The 22,833-nt window shown below is 44.9% G+C and overlaps 1 protein-coding gene across 2 annotated transcripts in view; it reads right to left on the bottom strand.

Annotated features, from left to right (window-relative positions):
• CACNA1S (calcium voltage-gated channel subunit alpha1 S) overlaps positions 1-22,833 on the bottom strand; it is an 817,957-nt gene that overhangs the window by 503,608 nt on the left and 291,516 nt on the right. For both annotated transcript variants that reach the window (XM_072137243.1, XM_072137244.1), the window contains exons 17-21: positions 22,199-22,268; positions 16,245-16,377; positions 15,885-16,014; positions 445-504; positions 242-348 (exon numbers count right to left, since the gene is read on the bottom strand). In XM_072137243.1, coding sequence (XP_071993344.1) covers positions 242-348; positions 445-504; positions 15,885-16,014; positions 16,245-16,377; positions 22,199-22,268 — 500 coding nt within the window. The remainder of the gene's footprint in view (positions 1-241; positions 349-444; positions 505-15,884; positions 16,015-16,244; positions 16,378-22,198; positions 22,269-22,833) is intronic.

Raw genomic sequence — 22,833 nt, 5'->3', positions numbered from 1 at the left:
AGAATAAATATCTTAACACTGAGTGTACAGCAGTGCTATGATCTGCATATTCTATAACTGCATATTCTATAATAGCTGAGGTGCACAGATTGCATATTCTATAATTGATGGCGTTCTGATCTGTTATTGCACACTTTATGACTTAATGTCTATTATTTTATGTGTTTTCCTAATAAAAGCAATTTGTTTCATACTGTGGCAAAAAACTCTTTTTACATAAGCAAACAAATTTATTTCTTACTGTATGAAACTTGAGATCAAAGAAACTCCAACAACTAGAAGATCGAGAATGTTAAAATAGTTTCTGCAGAATGAACCTTTATGCAGGAAAGCGCCATATGCAGTCATCTATGATTGAAAAATCATTGAAAAGAAAATATGGTTAAAGATAAATACAAATAGAAAAACAGTAGATGCAGAGGGACAAATTAATTTTATCATTACCTTTAGGACGATTTCCATTGTGAAAATGAAAGTGAAAACATAATCAAAATAGGAAAGAATCTAAAATAAAACATAAAGGATTAATAAAGATCAATCTATCTATCTATATGTATCTTATATATAAAGCCGTGTGTGTGTGTGCGCTAAAACAATTTGCACAGTAACGTTTACAATCAAATTTTACACAACCACTCCCTGTGACTCAGGGAACATCAAAGACTGGGTTTTGAATCAAGACTTTCAAATTTAAACCTGTATTAAATATTTTAAAGTTTTTAAACAAATAACTGAAAAATGTGGTGTGCAATGTTATCCAGCCCCTTTACTTTCAGTGCAGCAAACTCACTCCAGAAGTTCAGTGAGGATCTCTGAATGATCCAATGTTGTACTAAATGACTGATGATATAAAATATAATCCACTTGTGTTTAATCAAGTCTTCTTATAATACACCTGCTCTGTGATAGGAGGTTGGGACATGCAAATATCCCATTTACTGGTTATCTGTTTTGGATCAACTCCTGTTTGTTTTTGGCTTTAGCAATACTGATGATGGATTATTGACAGATTGAAAGCGGACATTGACAAATGAAAAGAAGGGCAAAATGATCAGTGATGTCAATACAAAATTACTGCCGACACCCTCTCCACTCTTTTGGGGGTTTCTACATGTATCAGCGTTTAACAGAAAAGGTTCTGTTGTAATCTATGGAATCATCTGATGTCAGTGTAAAAAAAGTGCACTCTTTGATGTTACAGTGGGATCTTGGCCCTCAGCTAAGTCCTTTTGAGCTGGCACAGACGTTACATTTTCAGGCTGCGTTCCCGCTTCACTTATTTGGTGAAGTTGGCCCCTGTAAGTGTCAATGGAATTGAAGAGTGAAGCGATTCTAAGAGTGACGACTGTCATGTGCGTGTCATACTAAAACACAGCATTGTTTGAAGACCAAATCACGCTCCCTATGCATATTATTTTTTTTTTACAAATCTATCTTTGTTTTTATTCACATTACTTTTTTTATGTATAATCAACGTTTATTAGACAAGACAAAAATGTATAACAGTACAATACAATACAATGAGAAAATGACTGTACAAGGCTGATCACGCAGGATCAGAAATATTGAGAACATTTGGTAATGGTAAGTTGTAGATTAGGGGTTGGAGCTAATTTGTATTACATTGAATAAGAAGCCCCAAGGTGACGGCTTGTACAGAGTAATTATCACAATATGACCAACATGGTCGCATAAAGAAAAAGGGGATATAAACTAACAAACATATACATATAATGTGAGAAAAAGGAGACGAAAAGGAGAGGGGGGGAGGGAAAAGGGGGAGGGAAAGGTGCGAGGAAAGGAGGGGATACGCATAATGGGTGGAGGACTTGTAAGACCGGGTTCCAGCTACTAGGGAAGGGCTGTGGCATGTGCCCGCTTATGATAGGAGATCGTGAAGTTCCTGAGAGTTCGAGAATGTATCCCATGGGATCCAAGCTGTGTTCGCCTTGCCCGGGTCTGCTGAGTCATTAGCTACTAACTCCTCCATTCTACGAATAAACCCAAGCTCCTGAATCCATTCAACTATCGTAGGAGGATGAGGGCTCTTCCAATGTCTAGGAATGACTGTGCGAGCTGCGGTTAAAAAGTGGCGAAGGAGGCCTTTTTTGATGGTAGAGATAGTACCGGGTATAATCGACAATAATGCTAACTGAGGAGAGGGAGTGGCACTTTTACCAGTAACCTGATGGTAGACGTCAAAGACCTTATTCCAGAACGGCTGGAGGATCGGACAGCTCCACCATATATGGAGCAAAGTACCCACTTCCGCACCACATCGCCAACACACGTCTGAAACCTCGGGGAAAATTCTATGAAGCCACGAGGAACATCTATACCACCTGGAGAGTATTTTATAGTTCTTTTCCTGAGCACTACATGGAAGTGGCATTTTGTGCGAGAATAGAAAGGCCTTATCTAGTTCCTCATCTGTTAGTTCCGTGGAGAGAGCTGTCTCCCAAGCCCCAATGTAATTTGGCCTACCTGGAGTGGCATCCTCTAGCAACAGACCGTATATGGTTGAAAGAGCATGAGCTGGTGAGGAGGACAATCTGAACAATGCTTCTAGGGCCGTGGGAGACGACCCGAACGTGGTACGATCAGGGTCGGCCGCTATGTACGATGCTAATTGTCTATGCTCTAGCCATGATAGTGAAATATCAGGGTGGGAGGCCCTCAGAGACTCCATAGAGGGTAAGGTCCCATCAACCACAATCTGGCCCAGACGAGTGTCGGAAGAGGCCTCCCAACAGAGGAATCGCTGTCTACCAACGCCAGGTGGGAATGCAGGATTATGAAATAAAGTCAAAGGGCCCCCCATCCTGAGTAATGTACTCTTGCTCATCAGTCCGTCCCACGTGGAGAAAAAGTATGGGGAGAATAGTGAGTGAACGAGGTCCGGCGGCCTAGAGTTAACCGGGATCCAGGGAAGGTAGTGTAGCGTAGGGGATACCAAATCGCGTTCCAGCCGGGCCCACTGTTTCGTCTCTGTATTGTAAGTCCAGTCTACCAGTCGCTGAACGATGGCCGCTGTATGATATAGCCGTGGGTCAGGGAGTCCCACCCCCCCCCCTAACTTTCGTTCGGGACAGCACGGAAAAGCTAATGCGACTAGAACCGCCTCCCCAGATAAACCTCCGAAAAGCGCTACGGAGTTTCGAGAAAAAAAAACTGGGGGGTCGGATCGGCAGTGTCTGAAAAAGGTACAGAAAGCGGGGCATTATGTCCATTTTTAAGACATTAACTCGGCCGAACCAGGAGAGGTGGCGGCCACGGTACTGGCTGAGGTTGCTAAGGGTTCTCTCTAAGAGAGGTTTGTAGTTCAGGGCATACAGAGAGGAAAGGTCTGCTGAGATATCAATACCCAGGTAGCATATGTGGGAGCTCTTCCATTTAAAGGGGAATTGAGAGGCCAAATGGAGCGCTTCAGCCCCAGGGAGGGAAACATTTAAGATCTCAGATTTCGAGAGATTTACTTTAAAATTACTAAGGGAGACGAATTTTGTAAATTCTTCCAAAATATTGGGGAGAGTAATTCTAGGTTGCGAGACATATAAAAGGAGATCGTCAGCATAGAGAGCCATCTTATACTGGTGGGTTCCAATTTGAAGACCGTGTACACTAGGGTTCCGGCGGAGGGCAACAGCCAAGTGTTCCATAACTATAACATACAGGAGAGGAGATAGGGGGCAGCCCTGTCTGGTGCCATTCTTATTATGGAAGGGACCAGACAGGATACCGTTAGTTCGGACCTGGGCCGTGGGGGCCGAGTATAAAGCCTGTACCAGGCCCAGGAAGCGAGGGCCAATGCCCAGCTGCTTCAGTGAGGCCCAGAGGAAACCCCAGTGTACACGGTCGAAAGCTTTCTCTGAGTCCACCGAGAGCAAGCACATCTGCTGTCTAGTCGACTTAGCCCTGGAAATAAGAAGCAGAGTCTTATTAGTGTTATCACGTGCTTCCCTCCCTTGGATAAAGCCCACCTGATCATTATGGATAATGGCTGGGAGTAAAGGCCCCAGGCGGTTGGCCATTAATTTAGAGAGTATTTTTATATCCATGTTAATAATGGAAATTGGGCGGTAGCTGGCGCAAATGGAGTGATCTTTACCGGGTTTGGGGATCATGGAAATAGAAGCCTGTAACGATTGCGGTGGAAGGGGAGCCTGGGAGGAGATGCAATTGAACGTACGCGTCAAGAGTGGGACTAAGTCAGTCTTCAATATCTTATAGAAACGGGGAGTAAAACCATCAGGGCCTGGGGACTTGCCCGCCGGCGTGGTTTTGATGACCTCCATTACCTCTGATTCAGAGAAGTCGGTCTCCAGGTCCTCACAACCCTCCTTAGTTAGTCTTGGAAGAGCATTATCCTTAATGTACACTTGTATTCTCTCCAGCTCTCTGGCCCCAGCCGAGTCAGATAATGGGCCCTGCAAATTATATAAACTTTCGTAGTAGCTCTGAAAAATTTTATTAATCTCGTTGGGGTCGTGAGTCAGTCTGTCTGAACGGTCCTTAACTTGTGGAATATATGTACCGGTCGTACGGGGGTGGAGGTACCTAGCCAGGGCTCTCCCACACTTGTTTGAATACTCATAGAAGAAACGCTTGTTCCTATCCACAGACCTCAAGTAGTTCTGGTTCAGTAATTTCTTCAGTTCCTCACGAGTATTCAAGAGTTCATTCAATACCGCCTGGGACCCACCACTTTTGTGCTCCTGCTCTAGGGTACTAATCCTGGACAAAAGTGCCAGGGTTTTGGCCGATCTCTCCCGCTTCAGACGGGCCCCGTGTTTAATAAATACAAGTTGAAGCATACCCTTGAGGGCCTCCCACTGCATTGGGAGTGGAGGTTGTTGTCCCGAGTGAGTAGTAAGGAACTCGGCAATTTGCTTACGAATGTCCGCAAGGCAAACAGAGTCCTTGAGCAAATTATCATTAAGACGCCACCGCCATGGCGAGGCATATGGGCCTGGGATATCTAGAGCGAGAGAGATCGGGGCATGGTCCGACCACAAGGAAGGAGCCACTGACGCTGCAGGCCTCCACGTAAGGGCATGATGACTCAAAAAGAACATGTCCAGTCGGCTGTGAGACCGATGAGCCGGGGAGTAATAAGTATAGTCTCTGGACTGCGGATGGAGGATTCTCCAAACGTCTATTAGTTGTGATTCCCACAAGGCTTTACGTAGCTTCCGCATTTGGGCTGGAGCCAGGGAGGGTCGTGCCACGGAGCAGTCAACAGTCGGGTCCATCGGGAAATTAAAGTCCCCCCCCATAACCACTATGCCCTCCGAGAAGTCCCGTAGCCTAGTCAGAAATCTGCGGCAGACTCGTATCTGATCTCTATTAGGGAGGTACACTGAAGCCAGCGTCAGCAGGTGACCCCATAGCTTTATTTTTACAAAGACATATCTACCCTCGGGGTCAGTCTGGGAGTCAATAACTTCGTGCTGTAGGCGCTTGTGGATAGCAATAGATGCCCCCCGGGATTTAGCCCCAGAGTGAGTGCTATGGAACCAAGTCGTATAGTATCTATCCCCGAAATTGGGTATGTTGTCGGTGCGGAAGTGGGTTTCCTGTAGGAATAGAAGGTCGGCCCTCAGTTTATGCATACGGAATAATATCTGGCTGCGTTTCTGAGGAATATTCAACCCCCTAGCATTGAGGGAGTAACAAGTGATCGTTGCCATAATCGTGTCTAGTGCAGGGAAATGAGCTCAGTCCTAAGCGGGTAGGTGCGCTCTGGGGGAGGATAACAATGGGGTAGGGGGACAACAGTAGGAAAGATTCAAGGAAAGTCAAACGTTGGGGAAGGGGATTCAAAAGCAACAAATAAAACAATAATAAGGCAGCTTCAAAGGCTGCTAAAGTTCTAGGGTCAAATTCTGACGTGAACGACAGAAATGAGCCTATTGGGGTCAGGTTATACCACGAGTATACCTGCTAGTCGTGGGGCCCACTGGGAAACGAGCTGTCTATGCAGGGCGCCCCCGGGGGCCAGGGACCGCCAAGAGAAAAGAACAACAATGTACAATTATCCATGCCTTACTTTAAACAAAACACTGGCAGAGCGAACATGTATATAAGCAATCAATGTAACGGTGCAACATTGTAATTATATAACAAGGCAGCCAACAATGGCCAATATAAAGGATACGTTTGAGGACCGGAAGCACCGTTCCTGAGTAGGGGGGTAGAGACCCAAGATGTCTTGGAGGGTGAGTGCAAAGTCCAATTAAAGGCAAAGAGTCCTCATCTCAGCTGGGGGGGACCCTGGACGTCGTCTCCTCCTCTGTCAGGAGAGCGTCTCCTGCCTCTCCGGCGAGGGAATTTCTGCGGTCTTGGTGGTTGGAAGGGAAGATTGGGTGGGAGAAAAGAGGGCCAGTCCGATATAAGAACATCCGGCAGGTTAAGAGCAACAAGGAATGCCGGGAGGTCTCCAGGATGACGAAGCGCTGTTGTTAGGCCGTCGCGCCTGACCTGGAGGCGAAACGGGAAGCCCCAAGAGTATGGTATATTCCTGTCCTGTAGGATGTTCAGGAGGGGCTTAAGGGCCCTGCGTTTCTGAAGTGTTAGGCGAGACAGGTCAGGCAGCAGCTGAATTTCTGCATCCCGGTAGCGTACTTTGCCGGCCTCCCGTGCTCTATTCATAATTTGCTCCTTGATCTGGTACCTATGGACTCTGCAGATGATGTCCCTAGGTCGAGACAGATCATTCGGACGAGGGCCCAAAGCTCGGTGGGCTCTGTCGAGCTCTAAGGGAGAGTCCACAGGGGCCCCAAGAATGTTGTTGAATATGGCTCTGAGGGTACTGTCAATCTGCTGGTTATCGATAGCTTCTGGTAGTCCCCGCACTCTGATATTATTCCTACGGCCCCTAATCTCGGCATCATCCATCTGCTCAGAGAGGGCCAGGATTTGTTGTGAGTGAAGAGAGATCTGTGTATCATGAGCTGTGAGTCTTTCAGTAACGGTGCGATAGGAGGACTCGTTGGTGGATACTCTTTGTTCAATCTGTTGGACTTCATTGCGCAGGCCGGCCATCTCCACTCTGTACGATTGTTCAAGGCGAGCCACATAACTCTCCATATCCTCTCTGATTGGGATGGCTCTGATATGATTGCGGAGGGCCCGTATGTCTGCCAGCACACCTGCTTCAAGCGGGTTGCGTTGATAATTTGAAAAAGGCTGCGGGGAGATTGAAGCTGCCCTTGTGGGCGATTCACCAAGAGATTGATCAGGATCACTATCCTGGGTGCTGTTGTAGTATAAAACCGGGCTCCTTGATAAGGAGGACTCTGGAGGGCCAGGGGACTGTGCCACCGGCGCATTTTGAGGCCAGGTACCAGGAGAGTCAGGAGAAGCTCCCGGGGAACCCCTGATAGTGCTTGCAGGTAAGTGTGGGGGCGATGAGCCTCTCTCGTCGCTCAGCGGAGGGGCCTTCAGGACCTTCACACTCGGGTATAACCCTGCATGGAGGGGGGATGTAGCTGCTGCTGACCCATAAGCAGCGGCCCCCTCTGCGCCTGGGGGGTAGAACTCGGGGGTCAAGGGACATAGGTCTGTGGCCTTCCCTGGGTGAGATCCTGTGGCCTCCTGCTCTTGTGAGACCCTTATCGGGTCAAAGTCCAGTACCTCAGGGGGGATTTGCCTCTCACCTGTCGCCGCTGGAGCTGCAGAAGGGCTGTGCTGTGGAGAGGTGTCACTCCGGACTGGAGTGAGGCATGTGCCGTTCATTCCTGACCGGAGGGCAACAAGGCCGGGAGATGCTGCGTGGGACCTCTCAGGGGGCCGCGGTGGGACGTTCCCGCTCAGGGCCTTCAGCACCGGAGCGTCAGCGGCCTCCGCTATGTCCTCTGGAGCCGGAGCAGGGTCGGGAGAAGTCGGAGCCGCACCAGCGCAGTGCGCGCGGTATGTTGGAGGCCCGGCGGAAGTGCAGGCCCGCGCCTGAATGTGAGAGGAGGCCGCGACATCCGCCATTATGGCGCGCTCACCTTGCCGCTCCGGGCGCCCGGCATCGAGTCCCTCTGCTGGCTGCAGTCCATTTCCCGATGAGCAGGGAAGGGCTGTGAGGATGGACCCTTGAGGTGAGTCGACCGGGGGGGCCAGATCAATCAGGTCCCTCACGTCCGCTGGCGGAGGCCGCGTGTCTTGGGAGGCCTGAGGGACCATGTACCGATCGATTCCCTTCGGTACGGGCCTCGATGGGGTTGGGGCGGCAGGCCCTGTTCCCCTCTTCTTTCTGGGACCCATGTGGGGAGGAATCAGGCAGGATGGGTATGGATTCTGTGGCGGAATCCTGGCTAAACCCGGGAGCTAAGCAAGGTTGCTTCCTTACTCCTCCATAGCCAGGCCACGCCCCCTCCCTATGCATATTTAAGCATGGCACAATGTTCTACAACACCCTACAGACTCTCTGCAGCCAGGAAATACCTGTTTTTTTGTGTTTTTTTTTTAGAGATATGTAAGAAAATTTTTATTAATACAAATCACAAATACATAATCTCTTAACTATTATACATATTTAAATCCCATATAATACCAGATACATAAAAATTCCATATATCCAACCGAATAAAGTACAACCACAAACAATCCTATACTTTTTACCAAAATACGGAGTATTAAATTCCACCTCTTTCCTTACACCAGTGTGGTTAACCGGAAGTAATATTATATTCTCCCAAATTCCTTTAAACAGAATACATGAGTATCTGGATTTCAATAAACCAACCTTTTAATTTATCACCCCCCCCCCCCCCCCTCCCTCTCATGGTCTGCAGACTCTCCAAATTATAAAACTTCTCAAAACAAAAAACAAAAAAAAAAAAAAAATTGGGATAAGATACTCATTCAGGATCCTGGAGGGAGCCAAACCTTCTCCCCGTACTCCCTCTTGCCTATTGTTTTATAATGAGAAATCTCATACTTCCCCACTAATTCAACCAGTTCTTCCCAGTTCCTAAATACTGGCAACTCCTTACTCCCCCATTGTCTAACCACTAACAATCTGCCTAAAAATAACATTTTATTACATCTGTCTCTATCAGCCCTCGAGAGCTTGTCCAGATCAATTACCCCGAATAACACATCCCTTACTGAGATCTTCACATCCCCTGTACACCTCCTTTCTACTTCTTCTATCACCTTCCTCCAGAAGGGACAAATCTTGGGACACTCCCATATTTTATGTAGATAGCCAGCGTTTGGATTGGAGCATCTCTCACAATCGGCATTTTCCCTCAACTTCATTCTATACAATTTTTTAGGCGTATAATGCAATCTTTGTACAATATTAAATTGAACTATTCTGTGGCTACCACCTAGTGAAGACCTTTTTATATTCCTAAATATTTCTACCCACATTCTTTCCCCTATATTTCCTAACTCCTTTTCCCACCCTTTCTTTGCAGGATACTGCTCATATTTACATTTCTCCCTCATTATACTCTTATATAATTGTGAAAGGACCCCCCTATTCTTACCCCCCAATCTTAAAAATTAAAATTAAAATTATGCCATATTGGACTAAATGAGAAAACCCCCCTAACCTTCAGCCACTCTTTTATTTTTCCCCAACATTTATTCAATAGTTTACTAATATCCATATTCCGATATCCCTCTTGCATTAATACGCCACTCTCCAATAATTCTAATAGATTTCCGTATTTCCCCTGGCTCATATCAATCATCCTTTGAAATGCTGAACAATCCCTTCTTAGGATCAGGAAACTTAATTGGGACGCCACGAAATACGCTCTAAAATCCGGGATAGCTAAGCCCCCTAGATTCACTGGATTATACAAGTGGGAAATCCTTATCCTGGCTCTCTTCCCTCCCCAAATTAAATCCCCCAGAATGCTCTCTATTTTTTTAAAGGTCCCTTGTTGGATCCAGACCGGGGAGCAGCTGAGGGGATATAATAGTTGTGGCAGAACCACCATTTTGATTAGGCTCACTCTATCTGCCTTTGAGAATGGCATTTTTTTCCACCCATTTACTCTTTTTCTAATAGTTTCAATTAGTGGGTTGATGTTTAAATCTACAAAACAACTCATTTCCTCCGAAACCAGGACTCCTAAGTATTTGAAATTTCCACCCTTTTTCAGGTACCTCAGCTTACTATCCTGCGATTTGATTTCTTCCCCCAGTGGGAGTACTGTGGATTTTTCCCAGTTTATGGATAGTCCGGAAAACCTTCCGAACTCCTCTACTACTTTGATTACTCTAGGGATCCCTTCCTCCGAGTTCTGCAGTGTAAACAGAATATTGTCTGCATACAGGGATATCTTATCCCTCTCCCCGCCGCTCCCGCACCCCTGAACATCCTTTGTTTCTCTTATTTTAATCGCCAATGGCTCTATATATAATGCTAAGAGAAGCGGGGAGAGGGACTTTTTTTAGAGCATTTTTAAAGGGCATTAATAAGGGCATACTTTATTAAGTTTTTTATGGGAAAGTGACATTTTAGGGGCTTATATTTTATGTATTTATTTTTTATTTATTCTAATGTGTAGTGTTAACTGTTTTTGCATTTTTTTTACTTATACATACTTGAACTTAAACCAGTGATGCTCTGATCACTGGTTTAAGTCCAATACACTGCTCTACAATACTATTTTATTGTAGAGCAGTGTAAACTGTCTGAGCAAGCTTGCGCATGCTCAGACAGTTTGCAGTCAGACCCGGAAGGGGTCTGGCTGCCATGGAGACCGGGCAGCTCCGGGGCACATGCCAGTCCTTGGAGCTGCCCGGAAGAGGATCGGATCCCCCGGTAAGCGGCACGGGGGATCCGATCCACAGCAGGAACACCCTTACACGCCGCGGTCATGCTTGACTGCGGCGTGTAAGGGGTTAACACCCGCGATCGGAGTCGGCTCCGATCGCGGGTGTTACAGCGCGGTGTCAGCTGTGATAGACAGCTGACAGCCGCTGCTTCTGGTACCGGCTCCGTTCGTGTTCCCAGAAGCTGGACGTTATACTACGTCCCGGTGAGCTAAGCATCTAGCCCCGGGGACGTAGTATAACGTCGTGGTGCGCCTAGGGGTTATATCCAGTGCTTTGTTGTTTACCAAACATAGGTCTATTCTGGAGAAGCTCTCGTGGGTCTGGCTATAGCAAGAGAAGGCCTTTTTTCCTGAGTATAGGAACCGCCAAACATCAACAAAACCAGCTTCCTTACAAAAATTTCTCAAATTTGGGGTACTACTATTCTTATAATTCGCATTTCCCCTCATCCTCATTCTGTCCCTTTCCCCATCCATAATAGCGTTAATATCCCCCATAACAAAAACGGGACATGGATCCCTTACCTCCATAAACTCCAGAAGCTTTCCCAGTACTGTAAACGAAAATGGAGGGGGAATGTAAACAAAGGCCAGAATATTAACCTGCCCCCTCCAGGACCCATAGAAAAAAATATATCTCCCCAATTTATCAATTTCTGTTCTAAAAATCTTATACTCAATCTTATTATGAAACAAAACCGTAACCCCTCTGGAGTATGAGGAGCCGAACGAATGAAATATATTTGATGCCCATCTTTTTTCCAACCAGTGTTTTGATTCCGGGGTAAGATGGGTTTCTAATAAACAAACTATGGATGGGAGGTGCCTTTTTATAAGGTCCTCTACCATACATCTTTTTGTTCGGTCCCCCAGACCCCTAACATTCCAGGTCACTATTTGTAACTCCATTTTTCATAAGAAGAAAAGAAAGAAAAAAAACCCCAAAAAACAGAAAAAGTCTGCGGCCATGAGATGCTCCCTAACCCTCCCCTCCCCTCTGCCCACCACCTTCCCCTCCCCGTCTCCTATCCCTCCCTTCAACCCTCCCCCCCCCCTCCCCCTTCCTTGACCTGCCTTGCTTCTGATACAGCAGGCCTCTACCTTCTGTGCATCCCTCCCCCTCCAATTCCACGTTATCTCCTTTGAATTAACTCCTCATTGTATTCCTATACTATCGAGCCAGTTTGCAGCTTCTTCAGTATTATAGAAAAAATATGTCTTGTCGTTATGGATAACTCTCAGTTTTGAAGAGTAGTGAAAATTTTAGTTTTGCCCCATGAAGCCGTTTTTTAATTTCCTTGAACTTTGCTCGTTTCTGCAAAGTCTCCCGAGAGTAATCCACAAAGACAAAGATCTTATTTCCATTGTAAATTATCTCCTTTTTTTCCCGTAAATTTCTTAGGATAGTTTCCCTGTCTTTTGAGTTGAGTAATTTTGCCAGGATCACTCTGGGGAGAGATCCCACTGGAGGGGGTTTCCCCGGAACCCTGTGAGCCCGTTCTATGGCAAAAGATTTGGAGAGACCCTCTATTTTTATCTCATCCAATAACCATTTTTCCAAGAAAGACTCTAAATCTTTTCCTCCTATGTCTTCTGGGAATCCCACAAAGCGGAGATTGCCTCTTCTAGACCTATCCTCCAGGTCTGTTAGTTTTTCTTTAAGGTATTTATTCTCCTGCTCTAATTTCTCTGTCCTTTTTACCATAGCTCTTTGCTCCTTTTCTAGAGTTTTCACCTGGTTCCTTGTTTCTGCAAGTGATTCTCTTATTTTACCCAAATCTCCTCTAATGAGGGAAATGTCTGTTTTCACATCACTAGTTTCTTCTTTTAGTTCCTCTAATGAGGAATTGAGCTTCTGAACATTAGATAGAATCTCCCTCAGAATAGGGTTGGGCTCTCCATCCTCCTCTTCCCCCCGTAGTACCTCATACCTAGACCCGCTGCCTGCCCCCCCCCCCCTCTTCCTGGGGGTCAGGCTGAGTCTGAGAAGATTTCCCCAGGTGTCTAGTTTTAATGGTATGCGATTTCCACAATTTGTCTAACTTCCCCGCCTGCTCTGCTTTCCCCCCTGATCTATCTTTTTCCTTAGGGGAAGACATGCCCCCCGATTTCCTTCCTTGTGTTTTGGGAGGCATATTTACTCAGGTGGGGGGGATGTACCGGGAGAGAAGATGACCGGGTGCCTAGAGAAAAAAAAATAAAAAATGCACAACAACGGCGAATTACTCAATAAATCTCAACTAGCGCATCTAACACGATGATCAGTAACCGCCAATATTAGTAACAGTTATTGCAAATTGGTTAAACACTTGACCATAGGCGACAGTCCTCCAGTTGTCAATTAGGCCCTCCACCTGCAGAAAAAACGGTTAGATATAGCTAGGTCTTAAGAGTGCCGAGCTTTGCTGTATGATATTTCCTCCACGGCTCTGGATGTCCCTTGTCCTTGTATAGGAAGCAATAAATCGAATTCACAGGGGGGTCTTCCAGCTTTTAAAAAAGATGGTTAGTCCTAAGGGTCCCCACTAGGATTAATAATAAGTGCTCCAGAACAGTTAGTCGTTAATTAATGGGCAGCAGACGCTGGGCCGTCCCCCAGCTACAGGGTGCAACCTGCCCAGACAGTAATTAATGCAGACACAGAGAAGGTCCCACAAAAAGTTTAGTAAAGTTAGTAACAAAACAGAAAAGAAGAACGGTTAGGTATAGCCACGTCTTGGAAATGCCCAGCTTTGCTATATGATATTTCCGCCACAGCTCTGGGTGTCCCTTATCTTTGTATAGGTAGCGATAGATCAAATTCACAAGGGATTAATCCAGGATAGTAGGTATTCCACACCGGTTAGTCGTTAATCAATGGACAGCAGTCACTGGGCTATCCCCCAGCTGCAGGATGCTACCTTCCCAAGCAGTAGTTAATGCAAGCGTGGAGAAAAAAAAAAAAAAAAAACCCATAGAAGATTAGTAACAAAGCGGCATAAGCGGGTATGTATAGCTCCGACTTAGGGGCGTCCAGCTTTACTGTATAGTATTTCCTCCACAGCTCTGGGTACCCCTTGTCCTTGTATGGACAATAATAAATTAAAGTCACAGGGGGTTAACACAGAGCAGGATCAGAGCCACTTCCATCACATATAGGAAAAATAAACAATACTTAGCTAGCACTTCAATTTTACAGGTCTTGCAGCTTGATTGCACCGTCCCCCTCTCCTCTTCTGCGCCTGGGGGTTTTTTCAAGGATTTTTCCACCTAGGTTCTTCTTGGGTTCCTCCGCCTCAAAGTACTCCTAGGGTCACTCTCCAAACGGTAAAAAGCACCAAGGGGGTCCGGCTCACCATCTCCTGACCACGGGCAAGCGGTCCATGCTGCTGCAACCTCTACTCTCCCACCGCGTCCCCTCCTCCATGTAATAGGGCTCCAGGGATATGCTGGTCCGGGAGACCGAGGAATCGCCGCTCACAAGCCGGCTTATCGAGCCATCAGCTGCTTTCGGCTCGTGGAGGAGAACGCCGGGGAGCGAAGCATGGAGGGGGAGGGAAAGGGAGCGACGCGCTTACGTCATCCCGCTAGGCACGCCCAGCCCAGCCCCCGGAAATACCTGTTTTTATAATGTGATTCGCCATGATTCGATTCAGGGCGCACCGAATTTTGTCGGAAAATTCGGTGAACTCGGGAAATCAAATATTTTAAAATTTGCCAATCTGTAGCCTACGGAATTTGGTGCTATATTAAGATTATTATTATTATTACTCTCCATCCAACCTCACTGAGCTAGAGCTGTTTTCCAAGGAATAATGGGTGAGAATTTCAGTCTCTCAATGTGCAAAACCGATAGACACATACCTCAAGCTACTTGCAGCTGTAAGCACCGCAAAAGGTGGCTCTTTAAAGTATTAACTTAAGGGGCTGAAGAATATTGCACTCTCCACTTTACAGATTATTACTTTTTACAAAAGTTTAAAATAACCAATACATTTTGTTCCACTTCACATTTATGCCCCACTTGTTGTTGATTCTTCATCAAAAAATTACAATTTTATATCTTTATATAAGCCTGATATGTGGCAAAAGGTAGAAAAGTTCAAGGTGGCTGAATAATTTCGCAAGGCACTGTATACTATATATATTCGAGTACAAGCCGAGTTTTCAGCACAATTTATGTGCTGAAACTCCCCACTCGGCTTATTCTCGGGTACATAAAAAAATTAATTGAGCACTCACCATTCCGACTCCCGGGTCTGGCTACATACTAAACGGGTCTGGCTGACATGCTATATACTAAAAGGGTCTGGCTGACATGCTATATAGTAAAGGGGGCTGGCTGCAGGCTATATATTAAAGGGGGCTGGCAGGCTATATATAAAGGTGGCTGGCTGGCAGACTATATACTAAAGGGGGCTGGCTGGCAGGCTGTATACCAAAGGGGGCTGGCTGGCAGGCTGTATACCAAAGGGGGCTGGCTGGCAGGCTATATGCCAAAGGGGGCTGGCTGGCAGGCTATATACCAAAGGGGGCTGGCTGGCAGGCTATATGCCAAAGGGGGCTGGCTGGCAGGCTGTATACCAAAGGGGGCTGGCTGGCAGGCTATATGCCAAAGGGGGCTGGCTGGCAGGCTATATACCAAAGGGGGCTGGCTGGCAGGCTATATGCCAAAGGGGGCTGGCTGGCAGGCTATATGCCAAAGGGGGCTGGCTGGCAGGCTATATGACAAAGGAGGCTGGCTGGCAGGCTATATACTAAAGGTGGCTGGCTGGCAGGCTATATATTAAAGGGGACTGGCTGGCAGGCTATATACTAAAGGGAGCTGGCTGGCAGGCTATATACTAAAGGGGGCTGGTTATATATACCACAGGGGGCTAGCTATATACTACAGGGGACTGTCTTACCCCCCCCCCCCCCAGCAGTAAATGCTCAATGCATAATAGCTCGGGAAGCTGGTGGGTGGATGAGGCAGTGTAAAAGCCGGTAAAGCCAAATTAAAAAAGGGACTAAGGTAGCCCCTCGGTCTCATTAGCATGATATTAAAAGTTTACAATCTGTACTTTACCCATCTCAATGTGAAGTTATGTGTACTGAAAGCATAACAGTTTTTTTTACCTGGTTACGGAAAGAGTCTGTTCTTATAGGATCTTCAGCTGCTAAAGAGATACTGCTTAGTAAGATGAAGAGCAGGATGAAATTGGTGAATGTTGTAGCATTAACTATACGGTGGCACAATACTCGGATTCTGTTAATAACATAAAAGTAAAATTACCAAAAAATTTTAACAAATATTTTGTATAGAAACAAACAAAACACAGAACACCAGGATTTTGCAAATAAACAAATATTTAAATCAATATCCCACTGTTATGGAATGTAGGATTAAGCAGGATTAACACAACTGAGCAAATTTGAACCAGGTAAGAAATTTGATTAGCTATTTTAGATATGTATTACTTTAACATATAGACATACTTGTTTGTTGGACTAAAAATAAAGAATGAGCTGGCCTCTGGCATTGGCACAGCTTTCTCTTTCAACTGTAACTCTGCCAAAGGGCGAGGACGAGGACTAAGAGGTATATCAGGCTCTTCTTCTTCATCATCACCTAAAACACAAACAAATATGTATGAAGTTGAAACAAAGTTTTTATACAACACTATTACAATGAGGTGTTGCGATATACAGTGCATGAGGAAAGTATTCATAACCCTTTCATTTTTCTCTTTGTTTTATAGTTCTTTTTTTGCTATGGGAATTCCCATTTCAGCAAATACATGTTGTATTAATAAAAAGTTATACAAATTTCCAATATAATATTTGTATCAATTCATCACAGTTTTCTAGATCTCTGCTTGCTGTTATTCTATAGAAAACTTCTAAGTTTACTGACCATGGTTATATAGGTGCACAGAGCTAAGTGTTCCAATGAGCCATATTCCTGTGTGACCATGGTCAGATTTCTGTCCACTGGAAGTAACAGGCTACTTCATCCGATCACCTCAGGATGTATTTTAATTTATGCACTCCACCCTAAGGGTGATACCACACATCACGTTTTTGGACCATTTTAAAGCATGCGTTTTCAGCCCGTTTAAAAATGCATGCATTTTTAAACGGACTGAAAATGCATGCTTTAAAATGTGTTTTTCAGCTGCAGGGACAGGCCAACTGGTTGCAATTGAAGAAAAGATGAAGGCAGTCAAGTACAGAGATATCCTGGATGAAAACCGCTTCCAGAATGCTCTGGACCTCAGTTTGGGCTGAAGGTTAACCTTCCAACAAGACTGTCACCCTAAGCAGACAGATAAAATAGTAAAGCAGTGGCTTTAGAATAGCTATGTGACCATTCTTAACTGTCCCAGCCAAAACCCAATTGACCATCTGTGGAGAGACTTGAAAATGGCTGTCCACCAATGTTCACCATCCAACTTGAGGGAACTGGAGAGGATCAGCAAGGAAGAATGGCAGAGGATCCCAAATTCAGGTGTGGAAAAACGTTTTACATCATTCCCAAGACGACTCATGGCTGTACTAGCTCAAAAGGTGCTTCTACTCAATACTGAGCAAAGTGTCTGAATACTTATGACTATGTGATATTTCAGTTTTTGTTTGATAAATTTTCAAAAAAATATACATTTAAGTTTTTTTCCGTCAAGATGGAGTGCAAAGTGTACATTAATAACCAAAAAAATATACACATAAATATATATATTGTGAGAAAGTAAGAGGTGTCCTGGCAGATAAAAGGTACATGGTAAAAGCCCTTTTACCAGAGGGTTAATGCAGACATTTGGTAAGCAGGAGTAGTCAGTTTGGTCTATGTTGGCCAAGGCCTGCTTATTATAAAGTAGGGGTAGGCTGGTCCCCACACGCCTACTCCATCCGGGCTTTGGTCCTGGGTTTCTGTATAGCCCACAGGTAACAGGTAAAACAGGTCTCGTTGGAGCCTGATTTAGACTGCAAGCCAGAAGCTTTAGGTGAGGCACTACCTGGAGTGCTGATGGCTGGTCTGAGTTCACACAGCATAGGTAACTGAGTGCCTCCTGATATTCTGCTGGTGTGCATGGCAGCCAGGTACATTTATAGTTAGGGTCTGTTGTTGTATTAGGCAGTGCCCAGCAGGGTTTATTTTGTATGTGCCTAAGCCAAGGCTGAATTTGCAAAGCAATTCCCCACAACATGTACACACACACTGCCAATGCATAGGCAAGGTGGTGCTTGTGAATAGCGCCCTCTCCATGTCAGGAACTGTTAGGGAGATTGATCTCTAGCAGTACTAGAGAATCTTGCAGCTGTAGCCGCTGCCTGGTAAGGCAAGGGTTAACAATGCTAAATGTTGTGATACTGAGAGGCAAGCTGGTCGCTGTTTGGCGAGTGCTACCACCTGACCAAGAGAGTATATAAACTCCTGGTGGGTGGGAACAGATGGTCTTGGAATCTAGTCAGTAGATAGAGAAGCAAGTCCAATCTGCAGCTCCCTGCAGAGGTGCTCTCGAGAATAACTACCAGGAAGAAGACTACCTCAGGCCGCTGCCTGATACCTTAGGGCAAGTCAAGAGACATAAACCCAGAACTTAAAAGGGGTATTCTTGTCTGGTCATTCACATTCAGTTTCATTAATCTGCCATATATAAACATTTCTTCAATTGGATGTTATTAAAAAAAATGCTCCTGTGTGAAGATAATTTCCCATAAACATAGCCATGTTGTCCCTTAGAAACGAGATAGCTTCCTCGGATACGGCCACCTCTGCTGGAGGGATTGCACAAATAAACAAAATGTTTTTGTATATGAAATGTCCGGGAGTTACTGTATGTCCCTCAGCTGTCCTGTGGTAATGATCGCTTAATCCAGGTGGTCAGACAGGCCCCATTTATGTGAAATTATCTTCACACAGAAACATTTTTTTTAATAACATCGAATTGAAGAAATGTTTATACATGTAAGATTAATGAAACTAAATGTGAATGTCCAGACAAGAATACCCCTTTAGGTCCCCGTCTGGACTCATCTTAAAAACACCTCAGGGTTTTCCCCAGGGATAAACCTGTTATATATGCTCATTGTGGCTGAGTGGGTAGCTCTTCTGCCTTGCAGCGCTGGGGTCCTGGGCTCTAATCCACCCAGGTCAACATCTGCAAAGAGTTTGTATTTTCTCTCTCCGTGTTTGCGTGGGTTTCCTCCCACACTCCAAATCATACTGTTAAGTTGTTTAGATTGTGAGCCCCATGGGGACAGGGAACAATTTGGCATGCTTTGTGCAGCGCTGCGTAATCTGTTTGATTGCTTCCAGGATGGCTCTCAACTCCCTGTAATTTGAGGACATCCTCTGGGACTCCTTGATCCCCCTGGAATAGGAGATCCTTCACCTGGGCTTCCCAACCCCAGGCACTTGCATCTCTAACCATAGATAGAGGTTTTTCCTTTCTCCATGGTCTGCCCACTTGGAGGTTCTCCTCCTTCAACCACCAACCTAGAAATTCTAGTATCCCCTGAGGAAGTGGGATCTTCTCATCTAAACTGGCCTGGTCTCTATCCTAGGCTTTCAGCATATACAACTGTTAGGGTCTTGCGTGGAACATTGCCCAGGGCACCGCTGGTATGGCTGCCATGAAGAGGCCTAGAACTTTCATTATCTCTCTTATTGTAGGAGACAATTTTCTGTACAACTCCTGCACTGAGGCTCTTATTTTTAGAACCTCCTCTGGAGGAAGGAAGGATCTTTTGCAACTGGAATCCAACCGTATTCCTATAAAGATCTTTGACTTGGAAGGTATAAGGGAGGAATTCTTTAGATTCACCATCCACCCTAGACGGTGTAAGATTTCCAGAACAACTTTCATCTGGATCTCTAGTTCTTCCACAGAGCTTCCTACTAGAAGTAAGTCGTCGAGGTATGGAGCAAAGATCCCTTTATGTAGGCTGCCCCCTCTTATATCAATTTCATAAATACCCTTGGAGCTATGGCTACTCAAAAGGGTAGGGCCCTGAACTGGAGGTGTGTGAGCGTGCCATCCAATACTACTACCACTCTCAGGTATTTCTGGCAGTTTGGATGAATGGGAACATGGTAGTATGCATCTGCAAGATCTCTAGAAGCCATGTAACAATCTTGAAAAAGCAAATTTATTGTTTATCTTATGGACTCCATCTTGAACATGTCTACTTGCAGGTTCAGTAGACAGAGGCTTCAGGTTTATAATGGTACGAAGGGAACCATCTGGTTTCTTTATGAAGAACAGGCTTGAGTAAAATTCTGTACCCTGCTCCTGAAGTGGAACCCTGCTGAGTACATTCTTTTCCAACAGGGACCTCACCTCCACCTCTAGAGCCTGTTAAGACTCCAATCCAGACACGGATGTTATCTCGAAACGCAGTGGGGGGAGGTATAAAAAAGGTAACTTTAGACCGTCCTGGATAATTCCCAGGTTCCGGCCACTCCCTGCAATCTAGTTCCTTTCTTCCCTGAACAGGGAAAGTCTTCCCCCAATGTTCCCCTGGCGTCATTGCTGACCGGGGAGCTTGCTGGAGTCTGAAGGGTGTGAGAACATGAAGCCCCTTGATCTTTTAGAGGATCTCTATCTTTCTTTCTTATCTCCAGATCTCTGTGGTGACCCAAACCTCCTTGAGGGACGAATTTTTTTTTTCTCTTGTGGTTTTACACTTGGGAACCCTCTTTCTGTTTGACGCTTTCTCTAAGATCTTATCCAGTGCGAACCCATAATCCTTCACAAGGGATATTGCATAATTGACTTTTTGATGCCAAATCTCATGACCAATTCTTCAGCCATAAAGCCCTTCTAGCCGAATTTGACAGTGCAGCCATATCCACTGTTACGTCAGCTAAGAAGGCTGAGGCCTTCTGTGCAGTAGTGACTTCCATAATCAGATGCGATCTTGAAGCAACCGATTTAATCTTTTCTTCCAACTGAGTAAGCCACACGAAGAGTGATCTGGAGACACATGTTGCAGCAATATTAGGTTTAAATGTTCCTGCAGAAACCTCCCAGGAACGCCTCAGAATCCTCTGCTGTGAGTGCCCCTTTTCAGTATCCTCTGCTGTAAACAGAGGCCTGCCCGCATTTTCCTCCTCTTCAGAATCTGAAGACAGTGGCTTGAGTCCGAGTCATCCCACTCTCTCGAGGTGCCCGGGGAGTTTTTGCTTCTGAGGGATTGCTTCATTCCCTGCATAGAAAAGCGCAACTCCTGCTATCATACGCTGGATACACTGATCACAGTTTGGCTTAAAATAAGAGTCGGGCAGATCATCTCCACAAATCCTACATACACTATTTTTAGATTTATTACAAGATTTCTCCCTATGTGTTTTTTCCCTCTAAATAAGAAAATCAAATAAGAGACCATCAGAACCAAGGCTTGGTAAGGCTGCACTCACCATTAAGCGGACTATCCCTCTAACTGCATTTACCGTAGCAGTGTCCACTGAATCTCTACCACCTTCGTTCGAACTCATCTTGCCTGGTGACTTTCCTAGGGTCCCAGGGTACAGCAACATACTGGAGCTGAAACTTTTCCTGTGGCTGGCTGCTGGTGTAGAATTCACACAAGACTCCTGTGTGGGAACTCCAATTTAAAATGACACGTGGGACGCCATCCAGCGCCCCACTTCAGGTCCCCACCGGAAGTGGGGCAGACGCCATCTTTGTCGTCCCATTCCCCCTCTCACCACACTATGGAGCCTCACTGAGGCTCCCTGGATCCCCGTCAGGGACAGGAAACCACTGAAGGAGAAGAGCCACGCCTTTAAAGTCCTGGATTTCCTGTCCTGGAAATGGAGCCCTCCCTCTGTTGTGGTGAGAGGGGGGAAACTTGATAATTTAGAATATTCATAATTTTTTCCTATTTTATGTAAATAAACGCAAAACTTAGCAGTAACAGTGTTCAAAAGTTATAACCATATAAAATGACACATATAGAATACCAAAAAATGGGTCTGAGCCTTTAAGCTATAAAATGGTATGTCCTTAGGGGGTTAATAGCGATAACTAACAATGTCACCCATCACATGCACTCTACTACTAAGAAAGTGCATTTACATCTGATGAAGCATTTTGACCACCGAGTTTCAAAACACAATGTAAATGCATTGTGTGAATGCAGCCTGAAACAGTTTTTGAATCTAATGCTAAGAATGGATCATTAAAAAGAGAGTCCTCCTGGGTCCTCTGCTCTCTTCTAGTAACGTGCTGGAGGTTATGGGCAGAGACATTAGTTGTTGGAACCAAAACAGATTAATTTGGTCTAAACATTAGACTTTCAGTTTATTTCTATACCAGTGTTAATAATTTTTTACTTTAGATTGCTTTTATTAGAACCTTAGTGTTTATGTCAGTAACAGCCTGTATATGAAAAGTTCCAACATAACAAAAAGCTTTGTAGAATTTGTAGGAAAAAAAATCATTTACCTGGGAAATCTGCAGATGGATAAGGGTCTTTGATTTCATTCACATTTGATTCAAATTCATCTATCTTCAACTAAAAATGGGAATTAAACAGGACTTTAACATTGAAATATAAAGTAAAAAGTTACATTTCAGTATTAAATATTTAAATAGACACCAAGACAAACATGTGTAACCTATTAAGGATACAGTTTGTGTTAGCTTAAAAAGAACCTATTAGGAGAGTTATGATAGCCCAATCATTTTGTCTTTTGATGTACATTAAGGATAGCCTTTAGGCAGTAAGGGGAGATATCCAAATAAAAGTGTTTTCCCTTTGTTTATCTGAAACACTGCAGCGTTTCAAGGTTGCATTTTGTAAAATTTCCATAATAATACATACAAATCTATTTATACATACATAGAACTTTAAAGTTTGTGTGTGCCAGGCCTATTTTATTTAATGCACTGTGGAACTCTCTGTCAAAGACACTGTACTGCCTCCCACATTCACACTCTCACACAATGAACCTATTCAATTAGACCTTCCAATACAACTATATACCTTTGATCATCATTATCCAGTTTACATTTTGTTTACATAATGAACCCATCCATTTAGTTTTTCCTATATAACTATATACCCATGAGCATCATCG

This window comes from Engystomops pustulosus, chromosome 2 (assembly GCF_040894005.1).
Source record: "Engystomops pustulosus chromosome 2, aEngPut4.maternal, whole genome shotgun sequence".
In the NCBI taxonomy this organism is placed as follows: Eukaryota; Metazoa; Chordata; class Amphibia; order Anura; family Leptodactylidae; genus Engystomops; species Engystomops pustulosus.
Note: the sequence above shows the minus strand (reverse complement) of the source record. Positions and strands in the feature narration are given on the sequence as shown.